This window comes from Aphanomyces astaci (assembly GCF_000520075.1).
Source record: "Aphanomyces astaci strain APO3 unplaced genomic scaffold supercont1.6, whole genome shotgun sequence".
Classification (NCBI taxonomy): domain Eukaryota; phylum Oomycota; class Saprolegniomycetes; order Saprolegniales; family Verrucalvaceae; genus Aphanomyces; species Aphanomyces astaci.
The window spans coordinates 578320-602800 of NW_009798269.1; the positions used below are offsets into that span (position 1 = coordinate 578320).

The 24481-nt window shown below is 53.0% G+C and overlaps 9 protein-coding genes across 12 annotated transcripts; 3 read left to right on the forward strand and 6 right to left on the reverse strand.

Annotated features, from left to right (window-relative positions):
• Nucleotides 1–1831: 1831 nt before the first annotated feature.
• Nucleotides 1832–5132, reverse strand: H257_03527. Of its 2 annotated transcripts, XM_009827662.1 has the most exons (11): nt 4801–5132; nt 4453–4746; nt 4211–4391; nt 3809–4153; nt 3604–3748; nt 3466–3548; nt 3331–3417; nt 2986–3265; nt 2802–2934; nt 2265–2748; nt 1832–2167 (listed from the first exon to the last, which is right to left on the reverse strand). In XM_009827662.1, exons 1-11 carry the CDS (start codon nt 5061–5063, stop codon nt 1916–1918), a joined length of 2547 nt encoding a protein of 848 aa, XP_009825964.1. In that variant the 5' UTR covers nt 5064–5132; the 3' UTR covers nt 1832–1915. The 2 variants fall into 2 exon arrangements, with proteins under 2 accessions (XP_009825964.1, XP_009825963.1); XM_009827661.1 differs by having other exon boundaries at nt 2802–3265.
• Nucleotides 5133–5460: 328 nt separating this feature from the next.
• On the forward strand, nt 5461–6136 carry H257_03528 (hypothetical protein). Its single transcript, XM_009827663.1, has one exon. The coding sequence runs from the start codon at nt 5511–5513 to the stop codon at nt 6075–6077; it is 567 nt and encodes a 188-aa protein (XP_009825965.1). The 5' UTR covers nt 5461–5510; the 3' UTR covers nt 6078–6136.
• H257_03529 lies at nt 6113–8319 on the forward strand. 2 transcript variants are annotated; one of them, XM_009827664.1, is made up of 3 exons: nt 6113–6403; nt 6457–7616; nt 7694–8319. In XM_009827664.1, the coding sequence occupies exons 1-3, from the start codon at nt 6215–6217 to the stop codon at nt 8145–8147; spliced, it is 1803 nt and encodes a 600-aa protein (XP_009825966.1). In that variant the 5' UTR covers nt 6113–6214; the 3' UTR covers nt 8148–8319. The 2 variants fall into 2 exon arrangements, with proteins under 2 accessions (XP_009825966.1, XP_009825967.1); XM_009827665.1 differs by having other exon boundaries at nt 6457–8319.
• A 1378-nt stretch (nt 8320–9697) lies between these two features.
• Nucleotides 9698–10850, reverse strand: H257_03530 (hypothetical protein). Its single transcript, XM_009827666.1, has one exon. It carries the CDS (start codon nt 10749–10751, stop codon nt 9726–9728), a length of 1026 nt encoding a protein of 341 aa, XP_009825968.1. The 5' UTR covers nt 10752–10850; the 3' UTR covers nt 9698–9725.
• Nucleotides 10851–11395: 545 nt separating this feature from the next.
• H257_03531 (hypothetical protein) lies at nt 11396–13778 on the reverse strand. The gene is made up of 3 exons (XM_009827667.1): nt 13229–13778; nt 12872–13168; nt 11396–12813 (listed from the first exon to the last, which is right to left on the reverse strand). Exons 1-3 carry the CDS (start codon nt 13730–13732, stop codon nt 12307–12309), a joined length of 1308 nt encoding a protein of 435 aa, XP_009825969.1. The 5' UTR covers nt 13733–13778; the 3' UTR covers nt 11396–12306.
• A 224-nt stretch (nt 13779–14002) lies between these two features.
• On the reverse strand, nt 14003–15701 carry H257_03532 (hypothetical protein). The gene has a single exon (XM_009827668.1). It carries the CDS (start codon nt 15643–15645, stop codon nt 14122–14124), a length of 1524 nt encoding a protein of 507 aa, XP_009825970.1. The 5' UTR covers nt 15646–15701; the 3' UTR covers nt 14003–14121.
• Nucleotides 15702–15740: 39 nt separating this feature from the next.
• Nucleotides 15741–16931, reverse strand: H257_03533. 2 transcript variants are annotated; one of them, XM_009827669.1, is made up of 3 exons: nt 16737–16931; nt 16168–16677; nt 15741–16097 (listed from the first exon to the last, which is right to left on the reverse strand). In XM_009827669.1, the coding sequence occupies exons 1-3, from the start codon at nt 16833–16835 to the stop codon at nt 15858–15860; spliced, it is 849 nt and encodes a 282-aa protein (XP_009825971.1). In that variant the 5' UTR covers nt 16836–16931; the 3' UTR covers nt 15741–15857. The 2 variants fall into 2 exon arrangements, with proteins under 2 accessions (XP_009825971.1, XP_009825972.1); XM_009827670.1 differs by having other exon boundaries at nt 15741–16677.
• A 105-nt stretch (nt 16932–17036) lies between these two features.
• On the forward strand, nt 17037–22106 carry H257_03534 (hypothetical protein). The gene is made up of 3 exons (XM_009827671.1): nt 17037–17161; nt 17278–17586; nt 17649–22106. The coding sequence occupies exons 1-3, from the start codon at nt 17146–17148 to the stop codon at nt 22001–22003; spliced, it is 4680 nt and encodes a 1559-aa protein (XP_009825973.1). The 5' UTR covers nt 17037–17145; the 3' UTR covers nt 22004–22106.
• Nucleotides 22107–22370: 264 nt separating this feature from the next.
• On the reverse strand, nt 22371–23920 carry H257_03535 (hypothetical protein). The gene is made up of 7 exons (XM_009827672.1): nt 23597–23920; nt 23374–23544; nt 23186–23323; nt 23033–23116; nt 22845–22985; nt 22709–22788; nt 22371–22598 (listed from the first exon to the last, which is right to left on the reverse strand). The coding sequence occupies exons 1-7, from the start codon at nt 23882–23884 to the stop codon at nt 22532–22534; spliced, it is 969 nt and encodes a 322-aa protein (XP_009825974.1). The 5' UTR covers nt 23885–23920; the 3' UTR covers nt 22371–22531.
• Between the last annotated feature and the right edge of the window lie 561 nt (nt 23921–24481).

The window sequence follows — 24481 nt, forward strand, 5'->3', positions numbered from 1 at the left end:
CAGTTCTTTCAGTTAAACCCACGAAATCTTGACGTTAAATCATTATTAGTTACGTTGTTTACCTGGTAATTACCGTATCTTCAAACGATGTTGAAGTGGAGCCTCTCGGTCGAAACGACTGACTCGCGAGCATCGGCGGTGGGATCACCGGCCCTTTCTTGACGAGCTGCGAGGCGTTGGTCTCATGCAGGAGGATGAACTTCTCCAGCACGGCCACCCATGCCTTTGCTTCCCCAGCCGACTAATTAGGTTAAACATTGTGAATAATCCGGATACAATGAAAACGTTCGTACGGATAAATGCTGTATACAAAGACCAAGATATACTTGATACTCCTTTCCCGCCAAAATGTACCTGGTTCCATATATCTCCGTAGAAAAAGTTCGGATGGTTTAAATTCTATTACTCGATCAATTTTTCACCAATCGAAAATCTGAACCGTAACTTCTGTTGGTCTTGTCCAGTTCTATCGTTTTTACGGTATATTTTCCTAAATAATATCAATACAAAGTTGGAATAGCAGTCGAAGTCTTTAGGTGACTTGCACCATACCGGTAACGTGACCGATCAGTGATCCGCCAAAACATTTTATCCAATAACATGGTTTCTCGAATTGTATTGGACAAAACAAAACCTCTTACAATATTGACCTCGTGAGAAATTATGCACGAATTGTCCAACACTCCACCCTGTCAATACCTCAAAAGTTCATACATTTCTAAAACTAATATACCTTTATCATATTATATTTTCAGCTAAAGATTTTGGATTTTGTTAAACTGAATTCAATACTCACTTCAAGTATATATTTTGGCGGATCACTGATCGACTGTGTAAATAGGTCAACTTTCTAAATTAATTGGAGAAACATGAACTGTCAGATCCGATCGGTTTTGAATCCTTGTGAAAGCACTTGAAATTGGCTATCAGAATGTGTGTCCGTCCATCTTTGTTCTAGCACAAATAGCCGCTGAGTAATTCAAGAAGGAAAAAATCCTAATTTTGGCGGATCACTGATCGGTCACGTTACATCCAGATGGACAGGACACTGTTCGCGATTCATTCAAATACCACTTTGCATCAAGTCAACGTTACTGTACCTAGCCATGCTGCCTGGTACTTTGCCGCATACACGTGCGTCAGCAAGTAGCATTAGAACGTCAGTGCCTGAGTATATTTCAAGAACAACGACTCAATGAGGCTCGACATCTTGACCCAGAAAGCAACGTCCTATTTCATGGCACCTCCATAGCCCCATTAGTCAAAATTTCAGATGAATACATAGCACAAACGTACCACTACAGCAAGGACGTGTCGATTTCCACCCTGCGCCAAGGGATGCCGTCAGTGTCGAAGGCTTAACACGTTCCCCAAACTTCGTAAACGTCGCCTTCCGCGCAGGTTTGTTCTTCCGTCACGAGTATATCATGCACCCCCACATCCTGCAACGAACGCCACTGACTTTAGTGATGACTGTATTGTACAAGGTCGGAGCTACATGCAGCCCCCCCTGCCAGCCTACATGCCCAATTTGGCAAGTTCATGGCTCATGCAACCAGTTGACCATACTACTACTGCGTATGCCATTCAACCATAAATTCACATTATAGCACACATAGAATTGGCCCCATTCTGACCTACGTGGGTGCTAACACCTATGATTTAACTGTTAACGAAAATCCCCATGCCCATGATGTCATCACGCTCTAGTGCACAAATATCTTTGTCCAAATTATATATTTCGTCTGCCGAATTTCCGCCATACCGGTAGAATAAACTCACTTCTCCCACTTTTTCCTCCTGACCTCAACACATGAACCGCCTTCATGCACGCACATCTTCAATATCAACAGGGGGGGCTACTCATGCCACTCAATTTACGCCATAAATTCTACAGTACGTCCTGGTACTATGTCTAATAGCCAAACACTTTGAGGCGAAGCGTCTCCGTTGCCGTGGCGTGGAATGTATACACCCCCCCCCCTTGCCGCTTGTCGTCCAGCCACATGCCGCGATATGTGTTGCCGTCGGGGTATGTCATCGAGCCTTGGCCATGGCGCAGGCCGTTGCTGAACGTACCCACAAACACACTGCCGTCTGCGTAACGAATCTCGCCGTCGCCGGTGCGGATGTTGTGCGTCCACCCGCCTTCGTATACGTCGCCTTCCTATTCCCAGCACACATGAGATATTCCTTTTCGTCGAGTAGGGCTGACAAAACAATACTATCATCCCCAGCTTGCAGTCGAAAGGGGGCCTGCCCACCTGGTTGGTGAATTTGCCGTGCCCATGCTGCTCTTCTTGCACGAAGTCGCCGTCGTACACTTCTCCGTTCACCCACACATACACCCCATGTCCATCTCGACGCCCTTGGTTCCATGCCCCGTCGTAAACGTTCCCGTCCAGGTACGCGTACCGCCCTTGGCCGTGTCGAATGCCGTGGGTCCAGTCGCCATCGTACTGCTCCTGCATGCTGCTCCCTGGTCTCCATGTGAAGATACCACGACCGTGGAACTCGTCGTCCGCCCAATCACCAGCAAACACGTCGCCGTTCGCATACCAGAACGTGCCGCGGCCGTGTCGCCGCTCGTCCCTCCACTCGCCGTCGTACTTGTGTCCGCTCGAGTACACCATCGTCCCCACACCATTGACAGTGCCCCATTCAAACTGTCCAGTGTAGATATTCCCATTCGGCCACTCAAACACGCCATGGCCGTGCTTTTGAGCTTGGACAAAGCTGCCAGTGTACCTACCACTCAATACACACGTCGTGGACATCGTAGGGCGAAGCCGAGAATGTACCGGTTGCCGTTGTGGTACGTGAGTCGACCTTGGCCTTGAATATGCCCGTCGACAAACTCGCCTTCGTACATCGACCCACTTGCCCACACGTAGGTGGCTCCTCGGCCGTGAAATCGGTCGCGTTCCCAGGGCCCTATAAGCGTCTCCCCCCTAACAAGGAGAACAAGTGCGAAGCACTGTGTACCTGTGTACACGTCACCGGTGGTAGCGAACCGATACACGCCCAGCCCGGTCGCGTGGTTGGACACAAAGTTTCCGTCGAAGATGTCGCCATTTTGAAAAATGTACTTGCCTCGTCCGTGCTTAAGGTTGTGCTTCCAGTCGCCAATGTACTTTTCCCCCATGGCCGAGATGAAGATGCCGCGTCCACAACATTCGTCTCGCTCCCAAACTCCGGAATACACGCCCCCGTTGGCATAAAAACACACCCCTCGACCACAGCGAAAGTCCTTTTGCCATTCGCCCTACCACGGTCGCATGTATTGCCATCAAGAATTATAACAAATCGATTGATTCAACGAAGGTATACCTTGTACACTTCGCCATTCACGGACACAATGCCAATCCCGTGGGCTTGCCCTTGGTCGAACATCCCTTTGTACCAGCTACCATCTACCTAACAATGTATATTCAGGTAGGACAGTGATTCATGTGCCGTACGTACCCTGGAGAACGTTCCAAAGCCATGATGCACGCCGGCCAACCATTCCCCTTCGTAGCAGTCTCCGTTCGCACTGGTGTGGATTCCTATCCCACGACACTAAGTACTCGAATACCAAACAGCTCGTCGATTGAAGGTCACCTCGGCCGTGGATTTTGCCGTCGCACCATTCGCCTTGGTACACTTCGCCGTTGGGGAATTGCAACAGTCCGATCCCGTGGCGGCGGCCTTGGTCCCACTGCCCTTGGTACCGCTTGCCACACACGCTGTTCCAGAGCCCAATCCCCTGTTCATCGAACAAACGATCGTTCATTTCGATCGAATCCATTGATTGACTGGATTGTACCTGTCGCAGGCCAAGATGCCACTGGCCTCGGTATCGGTCACCATTGGCATAATAGTATTCGCCCCATCCATGAAACGTGGTGCCGTGGATAAAGTTGCCCACATACAAACTTCCGCTCGGGAACCGGGCCTTTGCAAACGCCTCCTCCATGCCTTTGAACGCACTGATCCAATTCACATGGTCCAAACCGTCCATGTCACATGGCCGCGGCCTCGCTTCGACGATGGACGCTTTCGAATTCGGGTCGTCCCCGCCTGTTTCGCCATCGGAACCTCCGTCTTGCTTCCCCACCGACAAGACGTTTCCCACACGCGAAGGCGGTTTCGTAGTCGTTGGCGCGGGATCCTTTGTTCCGTCGTGAATGTCATGTTTGCATATTGAACGCATGAATGTTGTTTATACCTTGTCTGAAAACTGAGGGGTCGCCGTGGGGGGAAAGAGGTGGGGCACTGATTGCCGCTTTGGAATCGCCAGGGGCCACTCTTGGGACGGCACAATCGTCGGCGTGTTCATTACGACAGTGCACGTGGGGCACGTAGGGAACGTGTACCCGACATTCCGGCCTTGGCACACTTCGCAGTACCTTTCCGCGACGAGCGTTAGAGTTAACAAGTGGAAGCAGCCCCAGCGCAGGAATAGTGTACCAAGTGTGTTGGGTGCGCTTGTGTTCGTGGATTTCGTTCATCGTGTTGGCTTTGAAGCGGCACTCGAGCCAGTCGCATGCCAGAAACGCCGTGTATTCATCGGGGGGGTGCCATTGGCTGTCTTGGGTGTACATTTCAAAATAGTAAAACTCGTTGGTCCACGGATCCAAGAACTCCTGCCACTTTCCCACGGTGCGGATGAGAAGGCTGCGCGACAGCAGCTGCCGCATGGCCCACGGGCTTTGCAACACCATGTTTTGCCGCCGGCGCTCCCGCAGCGCCCTTTTCCGTCCCCTAGACACAACTCGACGCTTAGTTCCTCCCTCATCCATGTCAATGGATTCGTACTGATTGCCGCGCACAACGCGCTGGATCTGAATTGCCGACATGTGTCGATGACGCGCCAAGCAAGCCACCTCGCGGCCTTTCCAGCCTCGGTACATGCACTGCAAGGACGTCGCGACGAAGTTTCGCATGTTGTTGACCGTCTCTTCGTGGACACGGGCATTGCGAAGGAGAACGAGCATGGTCCGATCCAACTGGTCAACGCGGCGCTCGTAGATTCGACGCAGCGTGTTGCATGCCTCGGCTTGACGAATAGCCACGTGCATGGATGAATCACGGCAAAATAATACTGCAAGAAGAATCCAACCGAAGAGTGTCTTAGGAGGTGGTCTTTGCGAGGGCTTACAACATGAAACGGCTACGTCTCGCCAGTTACACAAGTCCGCCAATGCGATGCAGAGCGAGTCCAATATCATAATTTTCTATTTACTGTACATGTATCATACACACTATTGCCACCTCGTGATAAATTTGCAGTAACTTAAACTGAGAGTTTCTCACCGCAATTTTGATACCGGTATGGCTTTATACCAAGAAAAGTGTCCGTCGAGAATAATGTCGCGTCAGGGATAGCCAAGTCAGTAAATCGATCGCTGATTGGTGGAAATATGAAACCGCCGTGTCAAAAGTACCAGCTGTCGAGGACGAGTAGCATTTTACCGCGCTGGCCCATGCCTACAATAGTCTTCATTCATTGTACATTTTGATAACTCATGAACTCTGCCATCATCGAAGCTGCCGCGTGGGAATGCAAGTCCTGGGGGGACTCTGTCAGTGCGTTTCGTGTGCACATGGAATCCAACCAAGCGGAATGCTATTCCAACAACGGCCGCGACTGCTTGTGGGTGACGTCCATGTATGTGTGTCGCGGCAACATGGTGGATTTCGATGGCAAGATGGTTGCGCAGCCGTTGAAGCCGCTTCGGTGTGGGCCCATGTACGAACAAGTGTGGGGTATGTCGGGTAACAACGAAACACATTGGTGCAAGGCCATGTATCCTTCGTTGGCACTCATGCCCCAGGCAGCAAGTACCCCCGCGAGTGGTGGTGCAGGAATGCTGCGTGTGACGTTGGCTCCACTGCCCCTGACGGTCGCTGGGAAATCGGCAGCAACCGACAATGACATTGGGGTGTGGCCAGCGATGCTGTGCGGAGTCACCGTCATTGTAGCGTTGGGGGCGATTGCATTGGTCATTTTCATGTGGAAAAAGAAGAAGCAACAGCTTGTGAACATGACTGCGAAGGCGCCAGCGTACCAGCTCAAGGAAGATAACATTTAATCGAGCAGATGGTACCATTGCAACCAGTTTAACTGGAAAGTGCAATTGATGTTTCGCAATTCCTGTCAAGTGTTCATCCGGATAAACCGTCGAAAGATCGCAAAACCAAATCACTGCTGTCAAATTGTCGAAAAGCGATGCGTAGGTACCTACAAGCTATCGCGGCCGCCTTCTTCGCCGCAAGGACTGGGCTGACCGAAGCGTCTGCTGCGCATACAGTGGCCCTTCCCCGTGCAAATGTCGAACTGCTTGCCATTGAAAAGAATCAGGCAGCAGCGCTCCAAGCGGTCGAGTTGTGCGGTAAATACGTCGACTCGTGTGCCAAGGTATTGCGAACCATCCATCCACCAGTTATCATTACCTCGGTCGCCATTCTTAGATAGTCGATGCCATCGGTGGCCACGTCGCTTACCTGGAGGAGCACAACTTGGATTTTGCAATCGTCAACCTCACGATCCCCACGCCAGACGCGAACGTCGTCGCGCTGTCGATCCTTGTCGACGGACACGTGCATTCCATTCCGCTGCAGATGCATCAGGACCCGTCCTTGGCGATTGCCGTGTTTTGCCGTGCGCATCCATCTCTGTCCATGAATGATTGCGACTCGCTCCATGGTCATGCGATGGCCAAGTCGGAGTTTGAATTTCCCAAGGACGTTCCTTCGTCGCACTACTTTCGGACGCTGCGACCTCGCCAGTTGTGTCCGTTTAACCAGCGGCTTTACCTAGAAATCGACCGACTGCTGGAACACGCGTGCTTTTTCATGGACACTCAACCCGAGCCAGCGTACTGCGGTCGCCTCGATCGCGACGAGCCCATGTTCGTCAAAGCCAACGTCATCGGCCAGCCAGGTCCCCACTTTGTCCTATTGACTAACGGCACGCGCAGCCTTCACGCCGTTTTCTTTGCGATGGTCGAACCCTCCGTGCAACTCAAGGCCAGCTATGGCAAAACCCCCGACGACGACATAGGCCATGTTGTGATGCACCTGGAGGGCGTCGATGTCGGCGACGAACGAACGCGGGTGTGCTTGGTATCGACCGCGACGGCGCCGTCTCCGCCTTCCTTTGACTGCTTCAAATCATCAGCGCTGTCGAACGACATGCTCGTGCCTCGGCTATCGCACACTACGACCAGTGTGATGGCGTTGGTGCTCAACGAGTACAACAAGTGCACTTGCATGTCCAACGTGATTCAATGGCCATCACTACGTGGTGGTTTTTCAAAGCAAACCATCTTGGCTCCAGACCGATCCGTGTTTGCACCGCCCCGACGCCACCCGAATAAAGGGCTGCTGTCGTCGTCGTCATCGCTCTTGCACTCGTTGTACGACCAAGAGTGGGGCGTATACTCTCAAAACGGCGAAGATGGTGTGCTGCAGCTGCTGTTTCAGGTCGTGCCGGCGACCACCAAGGTCTTTGTCGAGTTTGGCGTCGAGGATGGCTTGGAGTGCAATACGCGGTACCTGCGGGAAGTGCACGACTGGACGGGCCTCTTGCTGGACGGCAGCCACGTTAACGACACCATCAACCTCCACCAGTACAGACAGACACACAGTCGTCTCATCCCCCCTTTTGATTCGAATCGACATCAACTACTGTATGATGTGGTTGTAGGGCGTGGATTACACTCGACAACGTCGTGGATCTGTTTCAAGCCCACGCCATCCCGCAACGCTTTGACCTGCTTTCTGTCGACATTGACTTTAACGATTACTACATCCTTGACGCAATTCTGCACCAGTACACGCCCACCGTCGTGGTGGTAGAAACCAACAGCCACTTCCGGTACCCCGACGACCGGGTGGTGACGTACGACCCAGTCGGATGGGACGGCGAGACCAACTACTTTGGCGCGTCCGTCGCTGCGTTTGTCCGACTGTTGACCCCCCGGGGGTACACCCTCGTGTACTGCGAATCCCATGGGGTCAACTGCTTTTTTGTCATGTCGGAGCTGTGGCCTGCGACGTGGACGGAAGAGCCTGCCACGATCGACCGACCGCCGAATTTCTTTGGCAAAGGGTGGAGCTACCCTCCATCTCCACATGCGACGTGGGTGTTCCATGCCTAATGCTGGATGGAACTATGTATATAGCGAATATATGCGGGGGCGCCTGCAACTGCAAGTCAATCCTCGCCAGGCTACTTACTACTGGAACACATTCCACATGCTTGTAAAAGTACTAGTGTAAAATAATGTTGTAGTAAATACACCAGATATACCTGGTGTGACCAGAGTGCGCTGCTTGGTGTACATGCTGAGAACAGTTAGTAACAATTGGAGCTTCTCTTTGTGATGCCACACCATCGTAACGACTGCCAGCGGGATCTATTCCATTGAAGGAACTACTGGTTTCAACCAAGTGATCTACATCCGCTCCCTGGTACTCCAACCCCCGTCACTCTCCAAGGGCGATAAAAAAGCCCGCAAGAAGTCAGCCAACTAAGATGCCATGACTGCCTCCAAGTAAATACTAGTTAATTGCTCTAGTACGTTGCTCTCATTGGAACTCAACCCCATAAGTATAATGTACACTCCTCACCATCGTAACGACTGAACGACACGCTTCTACAGGGGAATGACACGTCATTGTATGTTTGCGAAGTCATTTTTGTTGCCCACTCGTTCATACAGTACAATAACAATAAGCGTACTTTTCGGTATCGAGATGAAAAGTCCACGTTACAGTACCCACATTGTGTGGCTCATGGCACCTCTGAATAATTGGTCCCGGCAACCTGTGCTTTCAAGTACACTTCAACGCACAAAGTATAATTTCCCCTGCAGATGATCTGAAGTACAATCTCCAACATGAAGTTAGACAGACCGTCGAGCGGTAACGTTAGGCGTGACGAACTACGTAGTACAGTTTGGTTTTCCAACTGACGGCAAACTTACCATCGGTGCCGTTCACTTTCTATTATACCATCTACAGTCAAGTTTGGATTACTGGAGATGTTGTGGACTCGGAGTTTGAAGAGCCCGACCATCTAGGGTGCTCGCCTTGGTTGACAAAGATGCACTTTGTACATGACGAACGGGTTGATTAACACGTACTCCTAGTAATATTTCAAGAAAAATGGCCGGCTAGGTAGGGCGATGTCCAAACTTTGGCTTCCCGCGACATGGGGTCACCGCACGCACCCGAGGTAACGTTACCGAGAAGTGAGGCACAAGGTTTCGATCAACGTCCCCCAACGAAAGGGTCTCACCTGTGTGGCTGCATGCAGGTTGAATGTGTTGCGGTGGCTGAGTTTTGACTCGCAGAATTCTACATCCAACGTCTGTATTTGTGTGTGTTTATGCATATCTCAAGGTCCAGGTGGCCCTTTTCAGTGAAACTTCGTACGTTCTCATGACTTAACGCCAGATAAAAATTGTCCTTTGGATGTCAGGTGTAGAAATGAATATCTTGTGACATATGTTAGTTACCTATATCTTTGAATAGTATTAATTTTGCCTTTTCGAAGTAAATATAAACAATGCTTTTTATACGAATACTCTCAAAATCAATATTTTGAAATAACCCTAATCCCTATACCCTGGATACCTTCGACCACTGTGAAACGGCCTTTCTGCCCAATCAGCATGGGTTTCACATAACTTTGGGTTCTCTCCAATTTGAACAATGAATTCATGTTGATGTTGTTACATGGTGGCATGGACACCAGACAAGCGCTGCCGCTGGGCCATAGACAGCCTCAAATTCGTGTGGCTAATCCTCCCTTCGGCGTCTCGTCGCGCTTGGTTGGCGGCTGCAGCAAAAGCTTGGACGGCGGACTGCGTGCTGAAGTCTTCATCGTCGTCACCATAATGTCCACCTGGTGCGGCACTGGCTCGCCGCATCAGGCTGTGTCGATTGCATTCCATTTGAAACCAGCACTGAATAGACGACGACTTGGTCGGTGTTTTCTTTCGTTGGGTCGTGGTATGCACGAGCGTTTTGACGATCTCGCCTTCGCTCATTTGAATGGTCCACGCCATCGTACACTGCGCCTGGGTCGTGATGATGGGCCCCCCGCCGTACAGTTCGTGCAAAGTGCACCAAATCAGTTCGTGCACAAGGCGGTACGACCTGTCTTGCGCGGCATGCAGCTTGCCTTGGTAAAACGACAGCAGCGAGTGGTTGGATATCGGGCCCGGGTGCGCCCCGTGACGCTTGCTATAGTCGAACCATGCTTGAAACCATTCGGCGCTCACAATGTAGTACTGGGACGACGCGGGCTGGTACACCTTGAGCTGTCGTCGCACACGCATGACGCGGTCGTAGTCGTGCTCGCGAGACGTGGCGGGTATTGCCGTCAGACCGGCATGCTTCGTTGTCCCTGCGGCGGCGGGAACGTTGCTTTGGACGCGCTTGTCGCCAAGGGACTCGAGCGTGTTGAGCACCGAGCAGCAGAGGCGACAGGTGCGTTCGAGCTGCCGGGACAGGTAGACTGATGCGCGGGCCTTGGAGCATGCGTTGCAAACCAAACGACCGCACAGGCGGCAGTGATGTTTGCGCTTCATAAAGTGGAACATGTCATGGCAGATCACACACATGTTGCTTTCGGCGTTGTCCATCCATGTGACGTCCAGAAGCGGAATCTCTGCGTCAAAGGATAGATGGAACACTTGTCGATTCTTCGACGGGCGAGGAGTGGACATGGATGAGGAAGACCATCGCGGTGGCATCGACAAAGAACCAAGTGATGCCACTTGTGTGAATGAAAGCCATGGATGGGCAGTTAGTTGTTGGAGGCGGATCGCCGCGGTTTCTCGGCGGAATCTTCGGTTGCTGAATCATGAATGAGGCCTGTGATTGGCTCAAACCTCAGATATGAGATCTGTGATTGGTCCGAAAATGTGATTCAGATGGGGCAAATGGCCTGTCCGAGTAGTGTAACAGGTGAAAAGTGTAACCGCCATCCCCACCACTGGATCCCAATGAAAGAATTCTCGCCTGTCGCTCGTCATTCGCAGCATGAACAGTGGGGATGGCGATGAAGGGTTTTGGCCCTTGTGATTGACATTGCATTTGAGACGTGTGCAAAGTAGGGAGGGTTCAAAGCAATCACTTGTATCACATGTCTAGACACATTTAATTTCTTTATATAACTACACTCAAAAGCGTAGATTTTCATCGAGATCATAGACGGCCACAGAGTCAATAAATCCAGTCAAGTATTTTACAGCCCACTTGAAAGTGCCGGTAGACCCCAAACTGTTAACGTTACTTTGTTTCAGCGTCCAGCCTCAAAAAGGGTCCTGATGTTTGATTTGCATGCAATCTCATGCCATGCCTCTCCACTACTAGTATACATTTGGGACCAAAACCAGTGAATACGGATAGTGAGGTGGCGCTGCCTTTATCGAGTTTGCAAAGAAGCGTTACACTACTCCGGATAACTTCTACGGCTAAGTATTCATGCTGTGGTTGGTTCTGACGGCCCGGCTGGCGTGTGGAGGGCACACACCGAAATGCTGTGGCATTGAGGCAATACGCCAGTATATTGTCGGAAGACAAGAGCCCCACATGCACTGCCTACACCACGCCAGACACTTGCACCTCCAATTGCGCTACTCGACTCGGGGTGACGGGTCGCACAGAGCAACCACCCCACGGCCTACTATACCACCAGACTAGGGTCGACTCGTTCTTACAGTGGGTGGGTGTCAGGTACGTCGCACTCGACATCTGTAGGCATTGCTCAAACTTTTATAGGAGGTTAAGGAGCGAAGCAACTGAGGACCCGTTCGTCGATGCTGGCGATCAACATGGACGCAAGACGAGGCCACCATTGGTACAGTGCATTGCGCTCGTTATTGTAACTTCACACCCAACCACGGTCATGTACAGTACATCACACACGAACTGGTAAATGTTGGTGTAGCCAAGGTGCGTATGCAGGTAGGTGATCGGCGTTGCACATGTATGCAGCCCCACTTGGACCTATCGTCACAGAGTAGACAGTAAGCGTTATCGAAGCGATATTATAAGCAGTTTGTGATCACCACGGAGAAGCAGAATTCAGTAAGGGCTAGATATTTTTAGTAAATGAAAAAGTAATTCCAAGTAACACAGGTATTATTAATAAGGGCTGGTCTGGATGCCAGCCACCAAGGGTATTGCTTCCTTTCCGTGGAGGTTTGCCAGTACATGTACATAAATTCTCGGAGTTTCTCTCATCGGATGGTTTGTTCCGGTTTTGTCAAACACATGCTTCAACCGGTTTGCAAAATCTGTCGATTACGAAGATGACTCGGCAAGGTTGCGGGCTGCGTAATCATTGGTCCAAAACGGGCTCGTGTACGGCGTGGCAAAGCAGTCGGTGGCATCCGGAGGGTGGTACCAGTAGTTGAGTGCCAAGTGCCCGTCGTCAGTTGCTCCGTTGAACGACACGACTTCGTGGAACCACGACGCGGGAAGGTAGAGCATTTCGCCCACGTTCACATCGCAAAACGCCGCGCGGGCGTCTGCAAACCGTGGAAACTCTCGCTGCAGGTCATCGTTCGGTCTACTTGTCTTGACGCGGCTAAAGCTCACGGGGTCTTTGACTGTTTTGTCCACTACACGAGTCGTGTCGTCCTCCACGTCTGCTCCCGCATTGTCGTCGTCGTCACCATCATCGTCATCGTCGTCAAATTCCACTTCCATGGCGTCGTCCATCGCCGCTTCAAGTTGTTCTTCGGCTTTCGCCACGCGTTCGGCGGCCCCAGGGACGTTGTTGGCCAGCTCTCGTTCAGCTTCCTCCAGCTACACCACCATTTACACTGTCACAAGTGATACGATGGGGACATGACGCGAGGTATACCTCCTTTTCAGCACGTTGCTGGGCTGAAAATGCAGACGCAGCTTGGTCCGAGTGCAAGTCCGCGCCGTACGCGGTGGTTTCGTCGCCTTCGTAGTTGATGCGACCGTTGGGGTGGACTTTTAGCAGCGTTCCTCTCGTGTACATGGAGTCAACGTCCCCAGGACTGTACAGCCGGAAGCGCTTCCGACCGCGCAGCAAAATGTACAGGTTGTCGTGGTAGTCGTGATGGAGGCCCGAGGTCGACCCCTCCGTGGACATTCCCATCCAAATGTTGATGTTTTGAGGAATCAAATTGCCCTAGTAGGATGGAGTAGTGAGTACCTACATGATTTTCTATCGACGGAATGCAGGTCGTACCATGAGCGCCGGCGACACTGGAAAGTCACCCGACAGCGCTTGAACAATCGGCGCCATCAACTGCGGCCGGTCGGTCTCGGGGTCCGCTTCCACGTCCTGCGTCGTGAGGTAATGCAGCGTGTCTTTGGCTTCCAAGAGACGGATGAACTCGGCGAACGTCATGGGCACTTCGTTGCCTTGGCCGTACGAGTCGGCCGTCGACGCCCGCTCTTCGACCATCAGTTTTTGGGAGCCTGCTTGACGCGTCAAGTACGCGTTGGTCCACTTCGTTGGGGCCACAAACGACGGGTCTTGAAGGAATCCTTTGATGACCACAGGTCGACGGGTCTTGACGTATGTGTCGTAAAACCCTTCTGGCGTCAAGTCGCCGACGTTGACCGAGTCCAGGGTGTAGTTGGCATGCGGCACTTCCCAGCCAGTGTACTGCACCTTACTATCCCGCTTCGCCTTCTTGGTCGAAACCTGCTTCTCCTCGGCGCTACTTCGCTTACTCTGCTTGGCCATGGTACAGTGACAATTAGCTTCACGTCTGCGTGCCTCTGCGCTGCAATTGCACGTCCAATCCTCGTTATCCGGACGCCGTTTCAGAACGAAAGGTTATTTTGCGTAAAGACACAGAAAGCTCCCACTGTTTACTAGTATCATCTATATTATTTTTGAAAGGTCTTTCAACCTTTCACCCATTCTTAAACCAAGTTGTATGATGCTTCGTAATGTCTAAATGTTACCACCACCTCGAATATGAGATTGCATGTTTTTTGGCACATATTTTTTTTTGTCATATATCTTTTTTTTGTCAGAATATTTCATTATTTCGGCAATAAATGGACTCCCTAATGCTGGTCTATTTCACTCATGTATTTGGACATGGTGTCGCACATTAGGAGGCAGCTCTAAAATCGGTAGCTCGACCCGCCATGACTATGTCCACCGGCACTTCGCCCACCAAACCCTCCACGACCGCCGCCGCCGAACCCGCCAAAGCCGCCGCCGCCGGCCATGCCAAACATGCGCATGATGTCGTTCGGGTCCATGCCTCCCATACCACCCATGCCGCCCATGCCGCCGCCCATGTCGTTGTCCATATCTTCCAAATCTACGCCAGAGTCGTACCGTTGCTTCTTCTGGGGGTCGGACAGCACCGCGTACGCTTCACCGACGTCCTTGAAGTCAATTTCGGCTTGCTTCTGTTCCTCTTCAGTCTTGTTCGCATGTCGGTCGGGGTGATACTTGAGCGCGGACTTGCGGTACGCCTTCTTGATGTCGGCTTCCCCGGCATTCTGTCCAATGTCCAGAATCTTGTAATAGTCCTTTCGCTTCGCCTTCTTGATCAGGAGCTTGGTGTCGCGAATGTATTGGGCATATTGGCGCTGCTGGTCTTCGCCCACCAGCTTGGAAGCGGTCTCGTACTCGCGCAAAGCTTGTTCCAGGTTGTCCTTGCCGCCCACGTCTTTGAGGCACTGCGCCTTTCGCAGGTACGCCTTCACGTACGAACTGTCAAAGTAGATGGCCTTGTCGCAATCCCGGATGGCTTCCGCGTTCTTGTCCAACTTGGCGAGCGCCGCGGCGCGGTTGCAGTGCAGCTTGGCGTTGTACGATTTGTTGGTAGGATCGATCGCAAGGCACGCAGAGTACGCGTCGACGGCTTCCTGGTACCGGCCACCCTTAAACGCGTCGTTCGCGGCCTCCTTCTGTGTGTCCAAGGACCGGATGCGCTTGATTTCCTTGACGAAGCGGCTGTTGTCTGGGTCGGCGCGCAACGCTTCCTGCAAGTGGCGGATGGCGCTTGTGAACTCGCCTTGGAAGTACAGACACTGCGCGCGAAGGAAGAGGATGTCGGGCGACGACGAGTCCGACCGCATCAACTGCGTCAACACGGCGAACGCTTCATCATACCGCTCGCACCCGATGAGCGCCTCGGCGCGCCACTTTTTCACGTCGTTTGAGCTCGTGCAAATGGTGAGAGCGCTGTCAAAGCAGTACACACCTTCGCGGAACTTGCCCGCCTTGATGTGTTCCCGACCGCGTTTGATTTTGTCCATGGCCATCTCGGCCGACCGGCGATCGTTGATCAACGTCGCATTGTTCGGGTCCTTCATCAACCCCGACTGGTACGTCTTCACGGCAGCTTCCAAGTCTCCCAACGCCACTTGAGCCTTCGCCTTGCGCTCGTACCCTCGAATAAACGAGGGTTCCATCGCAATCGCACGGGAGGCGTCACCGATCGCTTCCTGGAATTTGTGGAGCATGAGGTATCCGGCAGCACGGTTGGCGTAGAACGGGGCGGTGGTCGGGGACAGTTCAATGGCCATCGTGTACATGTCGATGGCCCCTCGGTAGTCCCCCTTCTTGTACAGATCATTCCCCTTGACCTTCCATTCTTCGGCAGAAGCTTCGTTGTTGCCGCCGACGTCCATGTTGCAATTTCCAAGTTGGGAACTGCTGCTGCTTTCCTGCCAGTCTTTTGAGAACGTCCCGATTATTATTAATTTGACGAAATTTAGAACGCATACAAAGATCCAAATGATATTTTAATTTTACCACGATTACACAAATTACTATGCAGAAGTTTCTCGAAACCCGCAAAAACTGATTGCGTGCAACTCGTTCATGGAAGGGACGGCGGCGGCTACGACTTGACGACGTCGCGATGGACACGGCAACTCTTGAACTCCTTGTCGATGCCATGCTTCTCCCACGTTCGAATGATCTCGCGAGACCGCAGATCCGCCTGGCGAATTGGTTCTGGCACGCGGTATAGCGAACAATGCTGCACCACTTCGACTGCTTTGGGCAACGAGATCTTGTTGCCAATGGACACGTAGATGGGATTCTCAATACCCTCGGTGCACATCGCCATGCCCCATACCTACGCGGAACATGAAACACAATGATGGTCACGCAAGGACACCCTTCGTTCATGCATGAGGTGGTTTTACCTTGGACGACTCGCCTTGCAGTCGCAACGCCACAACTGACGATGACTTGGTATCACCGATGTCTGTAGCGCGCACCGCTGCCTTTTTCTCCTCCACTAATGCACGCACGCTTCGTTTGGTCAAGCCATCCACGTTGAGAAACGTTTTGGCGACGCCAATTGTGGGCAACTGGGTCACGACCCCCAAATGCGATGCAATGCCAAAGCCTCGTGGGTGGAGCTCGCCGTTGCCGTCAACCAACACCACTTGGGGGTGGAATTCACGCGGAATCATGTCGAACAGGGGCAAAAGCGCCGGAATCTCACGGAAGGCAAGGAAGGTTGGAATGTAAGGCAACGTCAACGTCGTGTGGCACGATGCTTCACACGTGACCTTCAGCTCGGGAAATGAGAGGATCACCAAGGTCGCACAGGCATCGTCCGTGCCGGGAAAGAACGAAATGTCCACGCCGGCAATGTAGTTGATCGTCGACAAGTCGACATCGTGCGTGCGGTCAAGCAGGCTACGCAACTACGCACTTCGATGAAGGACTGACCATATGATCCGAGTTAGACGCAATGTGCTCTTACATCGGACTGCTCCACCATCCATGCCGCTTCTTGTTCTCGGTGACGACTTCTACTTTCGCTTAGCTCCGACGAGGAACGCGGGGGCAATGCATTTGGCATCGTTTCTCGAAGAATGCTGCATGAAGTTTTTCTAGCAACTTTCAAAATGATAATGATGGTCGATTTGGTCCTGAAATCCTAAATTTGAAATTCGGCAGCATATTGAATTGAAGATTAATCTTATCCTTAGGGTAGGACTGGCATTTATTTTAGGTCAATTATAATATATTTTTCCGCCGTCATTATAATATTATTTTTGCAACTGATCCCAGCCTTTCGTGGTAAAAATACCTGGTTTGCCAACGGCTGAAAGCGGCGGACACGAGCACGAAGCAGAGAGAAAGGGCGACAACACATCCGCCGTTGTAGCATGTCGGACTCTGAAGGTAAGGAAGGCTGCGTGTATACTGATGTTGCTACGCGCGTGGATGGATTATCCATGTGTCGTCATGCGGCTCCTACGTGCACGATGGGGTGGTAACAATTTTGCGTGCATGAGCAGGTGACAACTCCCCCGTGATTTCCGGCTCGGAAGAAGAGACGGTGAAGACCAAGAAACGTAAGCAGTCGTCCAAGGATGGAAAGTCATCGAAGAAGGCGAAGAAGAGCAGTCGCGTCATGGACGAAGACAGCGATGACGGCGGCACCCCCAAGTCCAAGTTCGTGGACGACGAAGCATCCGAGAGCGGAGACGACGACGATGACGACAAGGTGATCGATTCTTCCGAGGAAGAACTTGACGAAGACGCCGATACGTACGAAAAAGACGGGTTCCTGGTTGCCGACGACGAGGAGGATGAAGAGGAAGAGGGTATGTACGGTGTCGTGTATCATCTCTATGACGTCACTCACATAAACATGGGATCTGTGTAGAACAACCCCGTCGGCGTCGCAAGAAGAAAGACAAGAAGGGGACGACGAAGCGATCGCGGTTGCGCCACGGACGCGACGACCGCGACGAGTTGGACCGCGACGATCTGGACTTGATCCAGGAAAACTTGGGCAAGAAACCGGCGCGGGCATATTCCGACGACGACGAGTCGAATTCCGACGACGATGACGCGCGCAAGAAGAAGAAGTCGAAAGGCAAACAAACGCTGGACAAAGGGTCGAGTCACGACTTGTTTGGGTCCGATGACGACGACGAAGACGACGATGCCGGTGGATCGTCGCGCGGAAAGCGGCGCGGTGGTCCGTCGGATCAATACATGGACGAACAAGACTACAACAGCGAGGACGAGTTCATCGTGTCGGACGACGACGACGGCGGTGGCGGTCCGCGGCGGCGGCGCACAAAGCGACCTGGCAGCGGGCGGCAGTCTGCCAACATCTTACCCCAAGGTCCGTCGTTGGACCAGCTGGACGAAGCCGAGGAATTGTTTGGCGATGCCGAAGCGTTCTTGGAAGCTACGCGCGGGGGCGCCGCACCGACCGCCGCCAGTGTCGACCCCGACTCGGAGAAGAAGGCCATGCTCCTCGACAAGTACGAGCCGTCCGTGTTGAAGGAGTTTCACATGACCACATCCGACTCGGCCGTGCGCGAACGCGACATCCCCGAACGCATGCAGCACTTGTTCAAGCAACGACCGACCTTTCCCGACACTGAAGAACGCGCGGAAGAAGCCGAGTGGATGGTGGACGCTGTCCTGCGCAAGTTGGAACGGCGGCCGAGAAAAGACATGCATGCGCCGCCGCCAACGTTCCATCGCAGCAACGTCGTGACCGCGATCGAGCACGTGCTCCGGTTCTACCACGTGGAAAAGCTCGAGCCAGCCTACGTGCAGCGCTACTGCAAGGAGTACTGGAAGTCGGCGGGGCTGCACGGCGACGAGCTGTATTTGATCCAAGACTTGGACTTGAAGTGGGACAAGCTAGACCGCAAGCGCAAAGTGCTGCAAACGAACGTCGAAGCCGCCGTTCTGGCCAACGACACGACCGAGAGCACGACCGTGCGGTCTTGCTACCAGCAAGTGCTCCGCCAAACTCTGGACAAAGGTCTGGCGGACATTTCGCAAGCATTTCAAACCCTTGAAGTGAACGACAAGCCCAACAAGCAAAAGAAACGCCCAGGACGACGCACGTTCTACCAACTGTGTCTCAAGGGCGGCTTGAAGGCGCTGGCGTCTCAATTCACGGTCAACTCTGCGATTCTGGGCGGGGCTATGGTCGGGTTGGTCCCGGATTCGCAGGTCCAAGTGCCCACGCCCCACGTGGCGCTGGCCGAAACGTGCATGCCGTACCTGAGCGCCGACTTTCCGTCCGTGAACGACGTGCTCAAAGGCGCGCGGCACGTAGCGGCCACGCAGTTGGCGTCGGATCCGAACGTCCGTGCGCGGATGCGCGAGATTTACCTGCGCCACGCGGTGGTGTTTACGGATGCGACGTTGAAGGGCGTGGATGAAGTGGACGAGTTCCATTACTGCCATGGGCTGCAGTACATCAAGGACATGCCTGTGACGGAGCTGATGGACACGGACTTGTACATGAAGCTGCTCAAGGGTGAGCAGGAAGGCGTGGTGACCATCCATTTTCAAATCGAGCCCCAGCACTTGATTGAGCCGTTGGAAGCTGCGTATTTGGACCCAAAGCACGCGAGCGAGGAGTGGCAGTCACAACGTCGCGATATTGTGCGCGAAGCCGTGGGGGGCACGTTGGTGCCGACGCTCCAGGAAGAAGTCAAGGCCGACTTGGTCACGTCGTCGCAGGACGTGGTGCTGGCGCGATGCAGCCGCTTGATGAAGGAGCGGCTGCTCGTGCGTCCGTTCGAAGCCAAGGACTTGCTGGAGCCCCATATCATGGGAGTGTTTGTGGACAACTCGACGGACGAGCCGGTTGCGTACATGGTTGCGCTCGACGAAAACGGCGACGTGACCGACAAGGTCCAAGGACGGTGCAAGACGCCCAACTGCTTGGCGCAGCTGACGGTGATCCTCACGACATTTTTGGAAGACCACCCGCGGATTTCCGCGGTCGTGCTCAACACGAGCGGCGGCAACAAGAGCATGGACGTCGGCGAGTTGGTCGACGTTGTGCGCAACAAGATCCGCCGCCACGTCCAGCACGACCCCGAGTACCTCCACGTGACGTTTGTCAAGGATGACGTGGCGCGCATGTATGCCAAGTCCAAGCGCGCCGAAGTCGAGTTCCCCGAAGAAATGGAGGGCACGCGCGCGGCCGTGGGGGTCGCGCGGTACTTGCGCAACCCGCTCTCGGAACTGTGTGCGATCTGGGGCTTTGTGCCCCTCGAAGAGCCCGGGCGCGGCAAGGAGCTGCTCTACCTGACGGTGGACCCGCTGCAGCAAATGGTCAACCAAGAGATGCTGTTGCGCGCGTACGAACGCGTGTTCATCCAAGCAGTCAACAAGGTCGGCATCGACGTGAACGTGAGCTCCAACTTCACCCACGCGTCGTACGGCTTGCAATTTGTCGCAGGGCTGGGGCCCGTCAAGGCCATGACGTTGATTGAAAAGGTGCGCTTGAGCGGCAACTTGGAGAAACGGCAGGACTTGCACCGGATTCTGTCGGACAAGGTCGTGTACCGCAACTGTGCGGGGGTGCTGCGCATTCGGGAACGTGATGCGCTCAAGGACGCGGCGCTCAACCCGCTGGACGACACGCGCATCCACCCCGAGAGCTACTACATGGCGGTGAAAATCTGCGGGGACGCCAACAACAACACGACGATGGACCTTTACGACCCAGACCAGTACTCGTACGCGGTGGAAGACACAATGTTTCAGTCGGCGACCGCGATCAAGGCGGCGATGGAACGGATGGCCGAGGAACGGATCACGCCGCCACCTTTCAAGCGGTTAGACGACGCGGAAATCGCCGACTCGTTGGCCGATTTGGACCTCCCCGCGTACGCCCAGCGCCTGGAAATGCAGCAGAAAGGGCTCAAGCTGCACACGCTGGAAAGCATCAAGCAAGAGCTGCGGTACCCGTACTTTGACACGCGGCACAAGTACAAAGACCCGATGTTGGAAGACCTGTTCTTCTTGCTCAACGGCGAGACTCGCGAGACGTTGCGCGTGGGCATGGTCGTGCCATGCAAGTTGATCAAATCCGCGGGCGAAGCCAACGTGATTGTTGAGTTGCATTCTGGGATCCGCGCGCAGCTCAAGAAGGACAATTTGCCGTCGTTTCTGACCCAAGACGGCAACAAGTACCTCCGCGAGCACGGTTTTCCCCGCGGCATGCAAGTGAACGCCAAGATCATCGACATCGTGCCGGACGGCGACCGGTACGTGCTGGCGCTAGCGTGCGACGACCGTTCCATCCTGACCATGACGGAAGAGTGCTTCAATCGCCGCGGGATCCCAACGTGGACCGACGTGGATCGCGTGATTGACGACAGCAAAGCGCGGTACGACCGCCTGGTCAACAAACTGCCGAGTCCAGACAAGGAAAAGGATTGGAACAAACTCATGCCGGTGGGCGGGCCCGTGCGCAAGAAGCGCCAAATCGTGCACCCCGTGTTCAAGAACGTGACGCTGAAGGGGTGCATGACGCTGATGAAGGAGCTTCTCCCGGGCGACGTGATCCTTCGGCCGGCGAGCAAGGGGTCGGACCATTTGAGCTTGACGTGGAAGATCGACACGGCCGTGTACCGCCACTTCGACGTGCACGAGCTGGACAAACCCACGGAGGGACGCATTGGGGCCAAGTTGGTGGTCAAGAAGGAAGTATACGACTCGATCGACGAACTCATTGCGCGGCTGATCGACCCCATGAACGCATACCTTGAAGAGATCCGCGAGCACAAAAACTACCGGACCGGCGACAGCCACACGATTGGCGACGACCTCGTGCAGCAAAAGAAAGCGATGCCCCAGAGCGTGCCGTGGGCACTGCACGTGTACCACAAATACCCCGGTTGCTTTTCCATCACGTACGTCGCGCGCACGTCGCCTCGGTCGTTTCACTTTGAAGTGAAACCGAATGGATTGCGCTTCTTTGGCGAACTCTCGTGCGAAATCCCGATCCCGTCGCTGGCCAAGGCGGTCGCGTTCTTCAAAAAGTCCGCCGCCAATCCCCCGAAACGCCGAGACCCCCCAATCAAGCCGACGTCGACGGCGCCGTTTCAAGGGGCGGCGTCATATGGAGGCACGTACCCCCCTCCTCCGCCGCCGCCTTCCCGGGACAACCACCATCCGTCGTACTACGACCAAAACCGACACCGCAACAACTTTGACCAAGGACGTCCACGGGACGACCGGCGCTATTAAAACCGCTCTCCGATGAAGGGTATTACATACGGTAGCTACTGTGGTGGCGTCGTGCGAGTAAAAAATACACTATAAAGTAACTACGGAGGACGTGACACTTGAGTATTGTGAATTCGCTATATAAATTTCCAAAATTCGACGGGGTCTGGAAATTTGTACCGAATCCACACTATTGTGCTTTCGAGTGAAATTTCGTGGCATGGTTTCTCGTTGGAATTTAAATCGATTTGATTGGCTACTTCAGAAAATTATTAACCAATCAAAACCTTCTCAATGAAATTCAACAACCAATCAGATCGATGGTGGATCGGTTTGGTTGGCGCGATTGATTCGATTGCACCCCGTCCCCGAATTTGTATATCAAATCGACAATACTTGGGATATATCTTTTTAGGCTGACATGTGTGGTGATTCCTGCAAACGTTGTCTAATTATAGAGAAGGAGCGTCCGAGTGTGTGGTTGAACTGTTGTGGGGTACTTATTACCTACAGTACATTGAAGCGAATACTAGTAAAGTGGACGAAAGGTCATGGCGTGCCAGGACGACCAAGTACTCGGTGAGACGTGTCGAAGCGGTCGCCACATACGACACACCTACATACACACCAATACAGTACCCCCATCAGCTAGAATAGGTACACAGCAATATTCCACAGGACAAATGTTTACACAGCAATATTCCACAGGAAAAATGTTTGCCTTACGCAAAGTCGGGGTGGGCAGCGACGGACGATTGCAAGCAAAAGTAGCAATATATGTGGCCACAAGACGTTTGATAAGGCGTCTAACCATATCATCGCAAGGGTTATTAGAATCAATCCCAAGCATGAACCAAGGTACCTTTGCAGGCACCGCCAAGCAGATGGGACAACCACTGGAATTAGTCGCGTTCGCATTGGGGAAACCCACCACCCCCAAGCGCTTCACGGCATGCCATAGGCGGCTCCAGTTTATCAGGGGAAGCAAAAATGCCCCAAACTCCTACACGACAGCAGTTGGCTGACACACTATTTGCAGGATCATCGTACCACGAAACCATCCCACACCAATTGGCGGTTCATGTAGTCAAACATAATGGCCCGGGGTTGCACCGCCACAGTTTTGGCCTTTTGCTAGCGAGAAAGCAGAAGATATATATAACTGCATGTATAGTGACACGGATAAGTACTGTATGAACATACCAATTGCATGCCGACCAATCGTTCGGCCAAGGTTCGGTATTGGCCATACTTGAAGAATGCCGCGTGATTCAGGAGTTGGCACACGGCGACGATCGTGCCAATGCGGTGCAAGAGCGTTAGCACGCGCTGGTATTTTTCCTGGCCAACGAGTAGATTGAGAATGGATATAGAGCTTGGGACCGAGTTACCTCGGCCTCGATGGTTCGATCTTCTCGCCATCGCTGGCTCAGAAGCAAGCGCTGTAGTCGCTTCCAGCCATATGGAATGGCTACAGAAAGGAAAAAGAGCGGAATGGTCTTGTGCCTCGTGAAACACGAGGACGCGTACTTCAGGTTCTGCAATGCCATGCCAGGGGTGGGCTACAGAGGTTCATGACTGTGACGATGGTAGACGGATATCAACTAGACGCACCTGCTTCATCCCGACAGAGAACGCAAACAGCATGGCCAGCATGGTGGCGTCGATCTCGGGTTGAAATTTCTCCATCAACCCGGGCCGACACAACGCAAACATGTTCTTGACAGGGTGGTTCATGAGCCCAAGGATCTCCGTGTCCAGGATCATGGAGTCCCACTTGTTCACTCGCAGATGACTGCTTGTATGGAATGGTTCCTTGATGCTGGACTTGGATACGATGTGGCGGAGATGGGCCAAGCATTCAATCGCGCCGCGGTGGTCATCCCGCCATGCCCCTTCCATCGTTGAGGTCGACGACACAGAATAACGTTATCAAATTCATTTATCCAAAATGAGATCAAGTAAACGAATTACCCTAGTATTAATTAATACTTCGAGGTACTTCGAAGTACATGTTTTAATCCAATCCTGTACTTTGCACATATTTATGGATATTCGACCCTTTGCGCAAGTGTTTACGAAACCCCTGAAACATGATATTTATCGAGTTTTGACAGTACTTTTGGTTTTGAGGTCATGGACTCCGACACGATGGAGTCCAAGGCGCAGCACGAAGCTCACTCAGCATTGATCCAGCGTCGTGGTCAACCACAGCGCTCGAACGACCAATGAAACCAGGTATGCCACCCATGACATCGCGAAAGGCCATTATCAATGAACCATTGCCAAGCAGTAGCGCAGTCACACACGAAGGGACCGATGGCACGACAGACCTGAACGGCACAACCACGACAATGCAACCAGGTACGCCACCCTCTGCACCACGATAGATCACTCTCAAAGAACCATAGCCTACGACGTCCGAATGCTGCGTGCGAATGCCCGAGACTAAGGCCGAGATGAACGACAAGGTCACAATGGTAGGAGTCAATTCTGCTC

What these genes read in the sequence shown, in the direction of transcription:
- H257_03530 (XM_009827666.1), bottom strand. Translation starts at nt 10,751, where the DNA reads ATGCCACCGCGATGGTCTTCCTCATCCATGTCCACTCCTCGCCCGTCG.
- H257_03535 (XM_009827672.1), bottom strand. Translation starts at nt 23,884, where the DNA reads ATGGAAGGGGCATGGCGGGATGACCACCGCGGCGCGATTGAATGCTTG. An exon ending in ATCGAACCATCGAGGCCGAG is followed by an intron (nt 23,324 to 23,373) that starts GTAACTCGGTCC and finishes CTCGTTGGCCAG; the next exon opens with GAAAAATACCAGCGCGTGCT. An exon ending in GCTTGGCGGTGCCTGCAAAG is followed by an intron (nt 22,789 to 22,844) that starts GTACCTTGGTTC and finishes TGATATGGTTAG; the next exon opens with ACGCCTTATCAAACGTCTTG.
- H257_03531 (XM_009827667.1), bottom strand. Translation starts at nt 13,732, where the DNA reads ATGGCCAAGCAGAGTAAGCGAAGTAGCGCCGAGGAGAAGCAGGTTTCG. An exon ending in CAGTGTCGCCGGCGCTCATG is followed by an intron (nt 13,169 to 13,228) that starts GTACGACCTGCA and finishes CCATCCTACTAG; the next exon opens with GGCAATTTGATTCCTCAAAA. An exon ending in AGCAACGTGCTGAAAAGGAG is followed by an intron (nt 12,814 to 12,871) that starts GTATACCTCGCG and finishes ATGGTGGTGTAG; the next exon opens with CTGGAGGAAGCTGAACGAGA.
- H257_03533 (XM_009827669.1), bottom strand. Translation starts at nt 16,835, where the DNA reads ATGCCAAATGCATTGCCCCCGCGTTCCTCGTCGGAGCTAAGCGAAAGT. An exon ending in GGATGGTGGAGCAGTCCGAT is followed by an intron (nt 16,678 to 16,736) that starts GTAAGAGCACAT and finishes CGAAGTGCGTAG; the next exon opens with TTGCGTAGCCTGCTTGACCG. An exon ending in TGCAAGGCGAGTCGTCCAAG is followed by an intron (nt 16,098 to 16,167) that starts GTAAAACCACCT and finishes TGTTCCGCGTAG; the next exon opens with GTATGGGGCATGGCGATGTG.
- H257_03528 (XM_009827663.1), top strand. Translation starts at nt 5,511, where the DNA reads ATGAACTCTGCCATCATCGAAGCTGCCGCGTGGGAATGCAAGTCCTGG.
- H257_03534 (XM_009827671.1), top strand. An exon ending in GGAGGATGAAGAGGAAGAGG is followed by an intron (nt 17,587 to 17,648) that starts GTATGTACGGTG and finishes GGATCTGTGTAG; the next exon opens with AACAACCCCGTCGGCGTCGC.
- H257_03529 (XM_009827664.1), top strand. Translation starts at nt 6,215, where the DNA reads ATGCGTAGGTACCTACAAGCTATCGCGGCCGCCTTCTTCGCCGCAAGG. An exon ending in ACGTCGACTCGTGTGCCAAG is followed by an intron (nt 6,404 to 6,456) that starts GTATTGCGAACC and finishes CGCCATTCTTAG; the next exon opens with ATAGTCGATGCCATCGGTGG. An exon ending in GACACCATCAACCTCCACCA is followed by an intron (nt 7,617 to 7,693) that starts GTACAGACAGAC and finishes ATGTGGTTGTAG; the next exon opens with GGCGTGGATTACACTCGACA.
- H257_03532 (XM_009827668.1), bottom strand. Translation starts at nt 15,645, where the DNA reads ATGGACGTCGGCGGCAACAACGAAGCTTCTGCCGAAGAATGGAAGGTC.
- H257_03527 (XM_009827661.1), bottom strand. Translation starts at nt 5,063, where the DNA reads ATGCACGTGGCTATTCGTCAAGCCGAGGCATGCAACACGCTGCGTCGA. An exon ending in CCCCTCAGTTTTCAGACAAG is followed by an intron (nt 4,154 to 4,210) that starts GTATAAACAACA and finishes GACGGAACAAAG; the next exon opens with GATCCCGCGCCAACGACTAC. An exon ending in ACGTACCACAACGGCAACCG is followed by an intron (nt 2,749 to 2,801) that starts GTACATTCTCGG and finishes ATTGAGTGGTAG; the next exon opens with GTACACTGGCAGCTTTGTCC.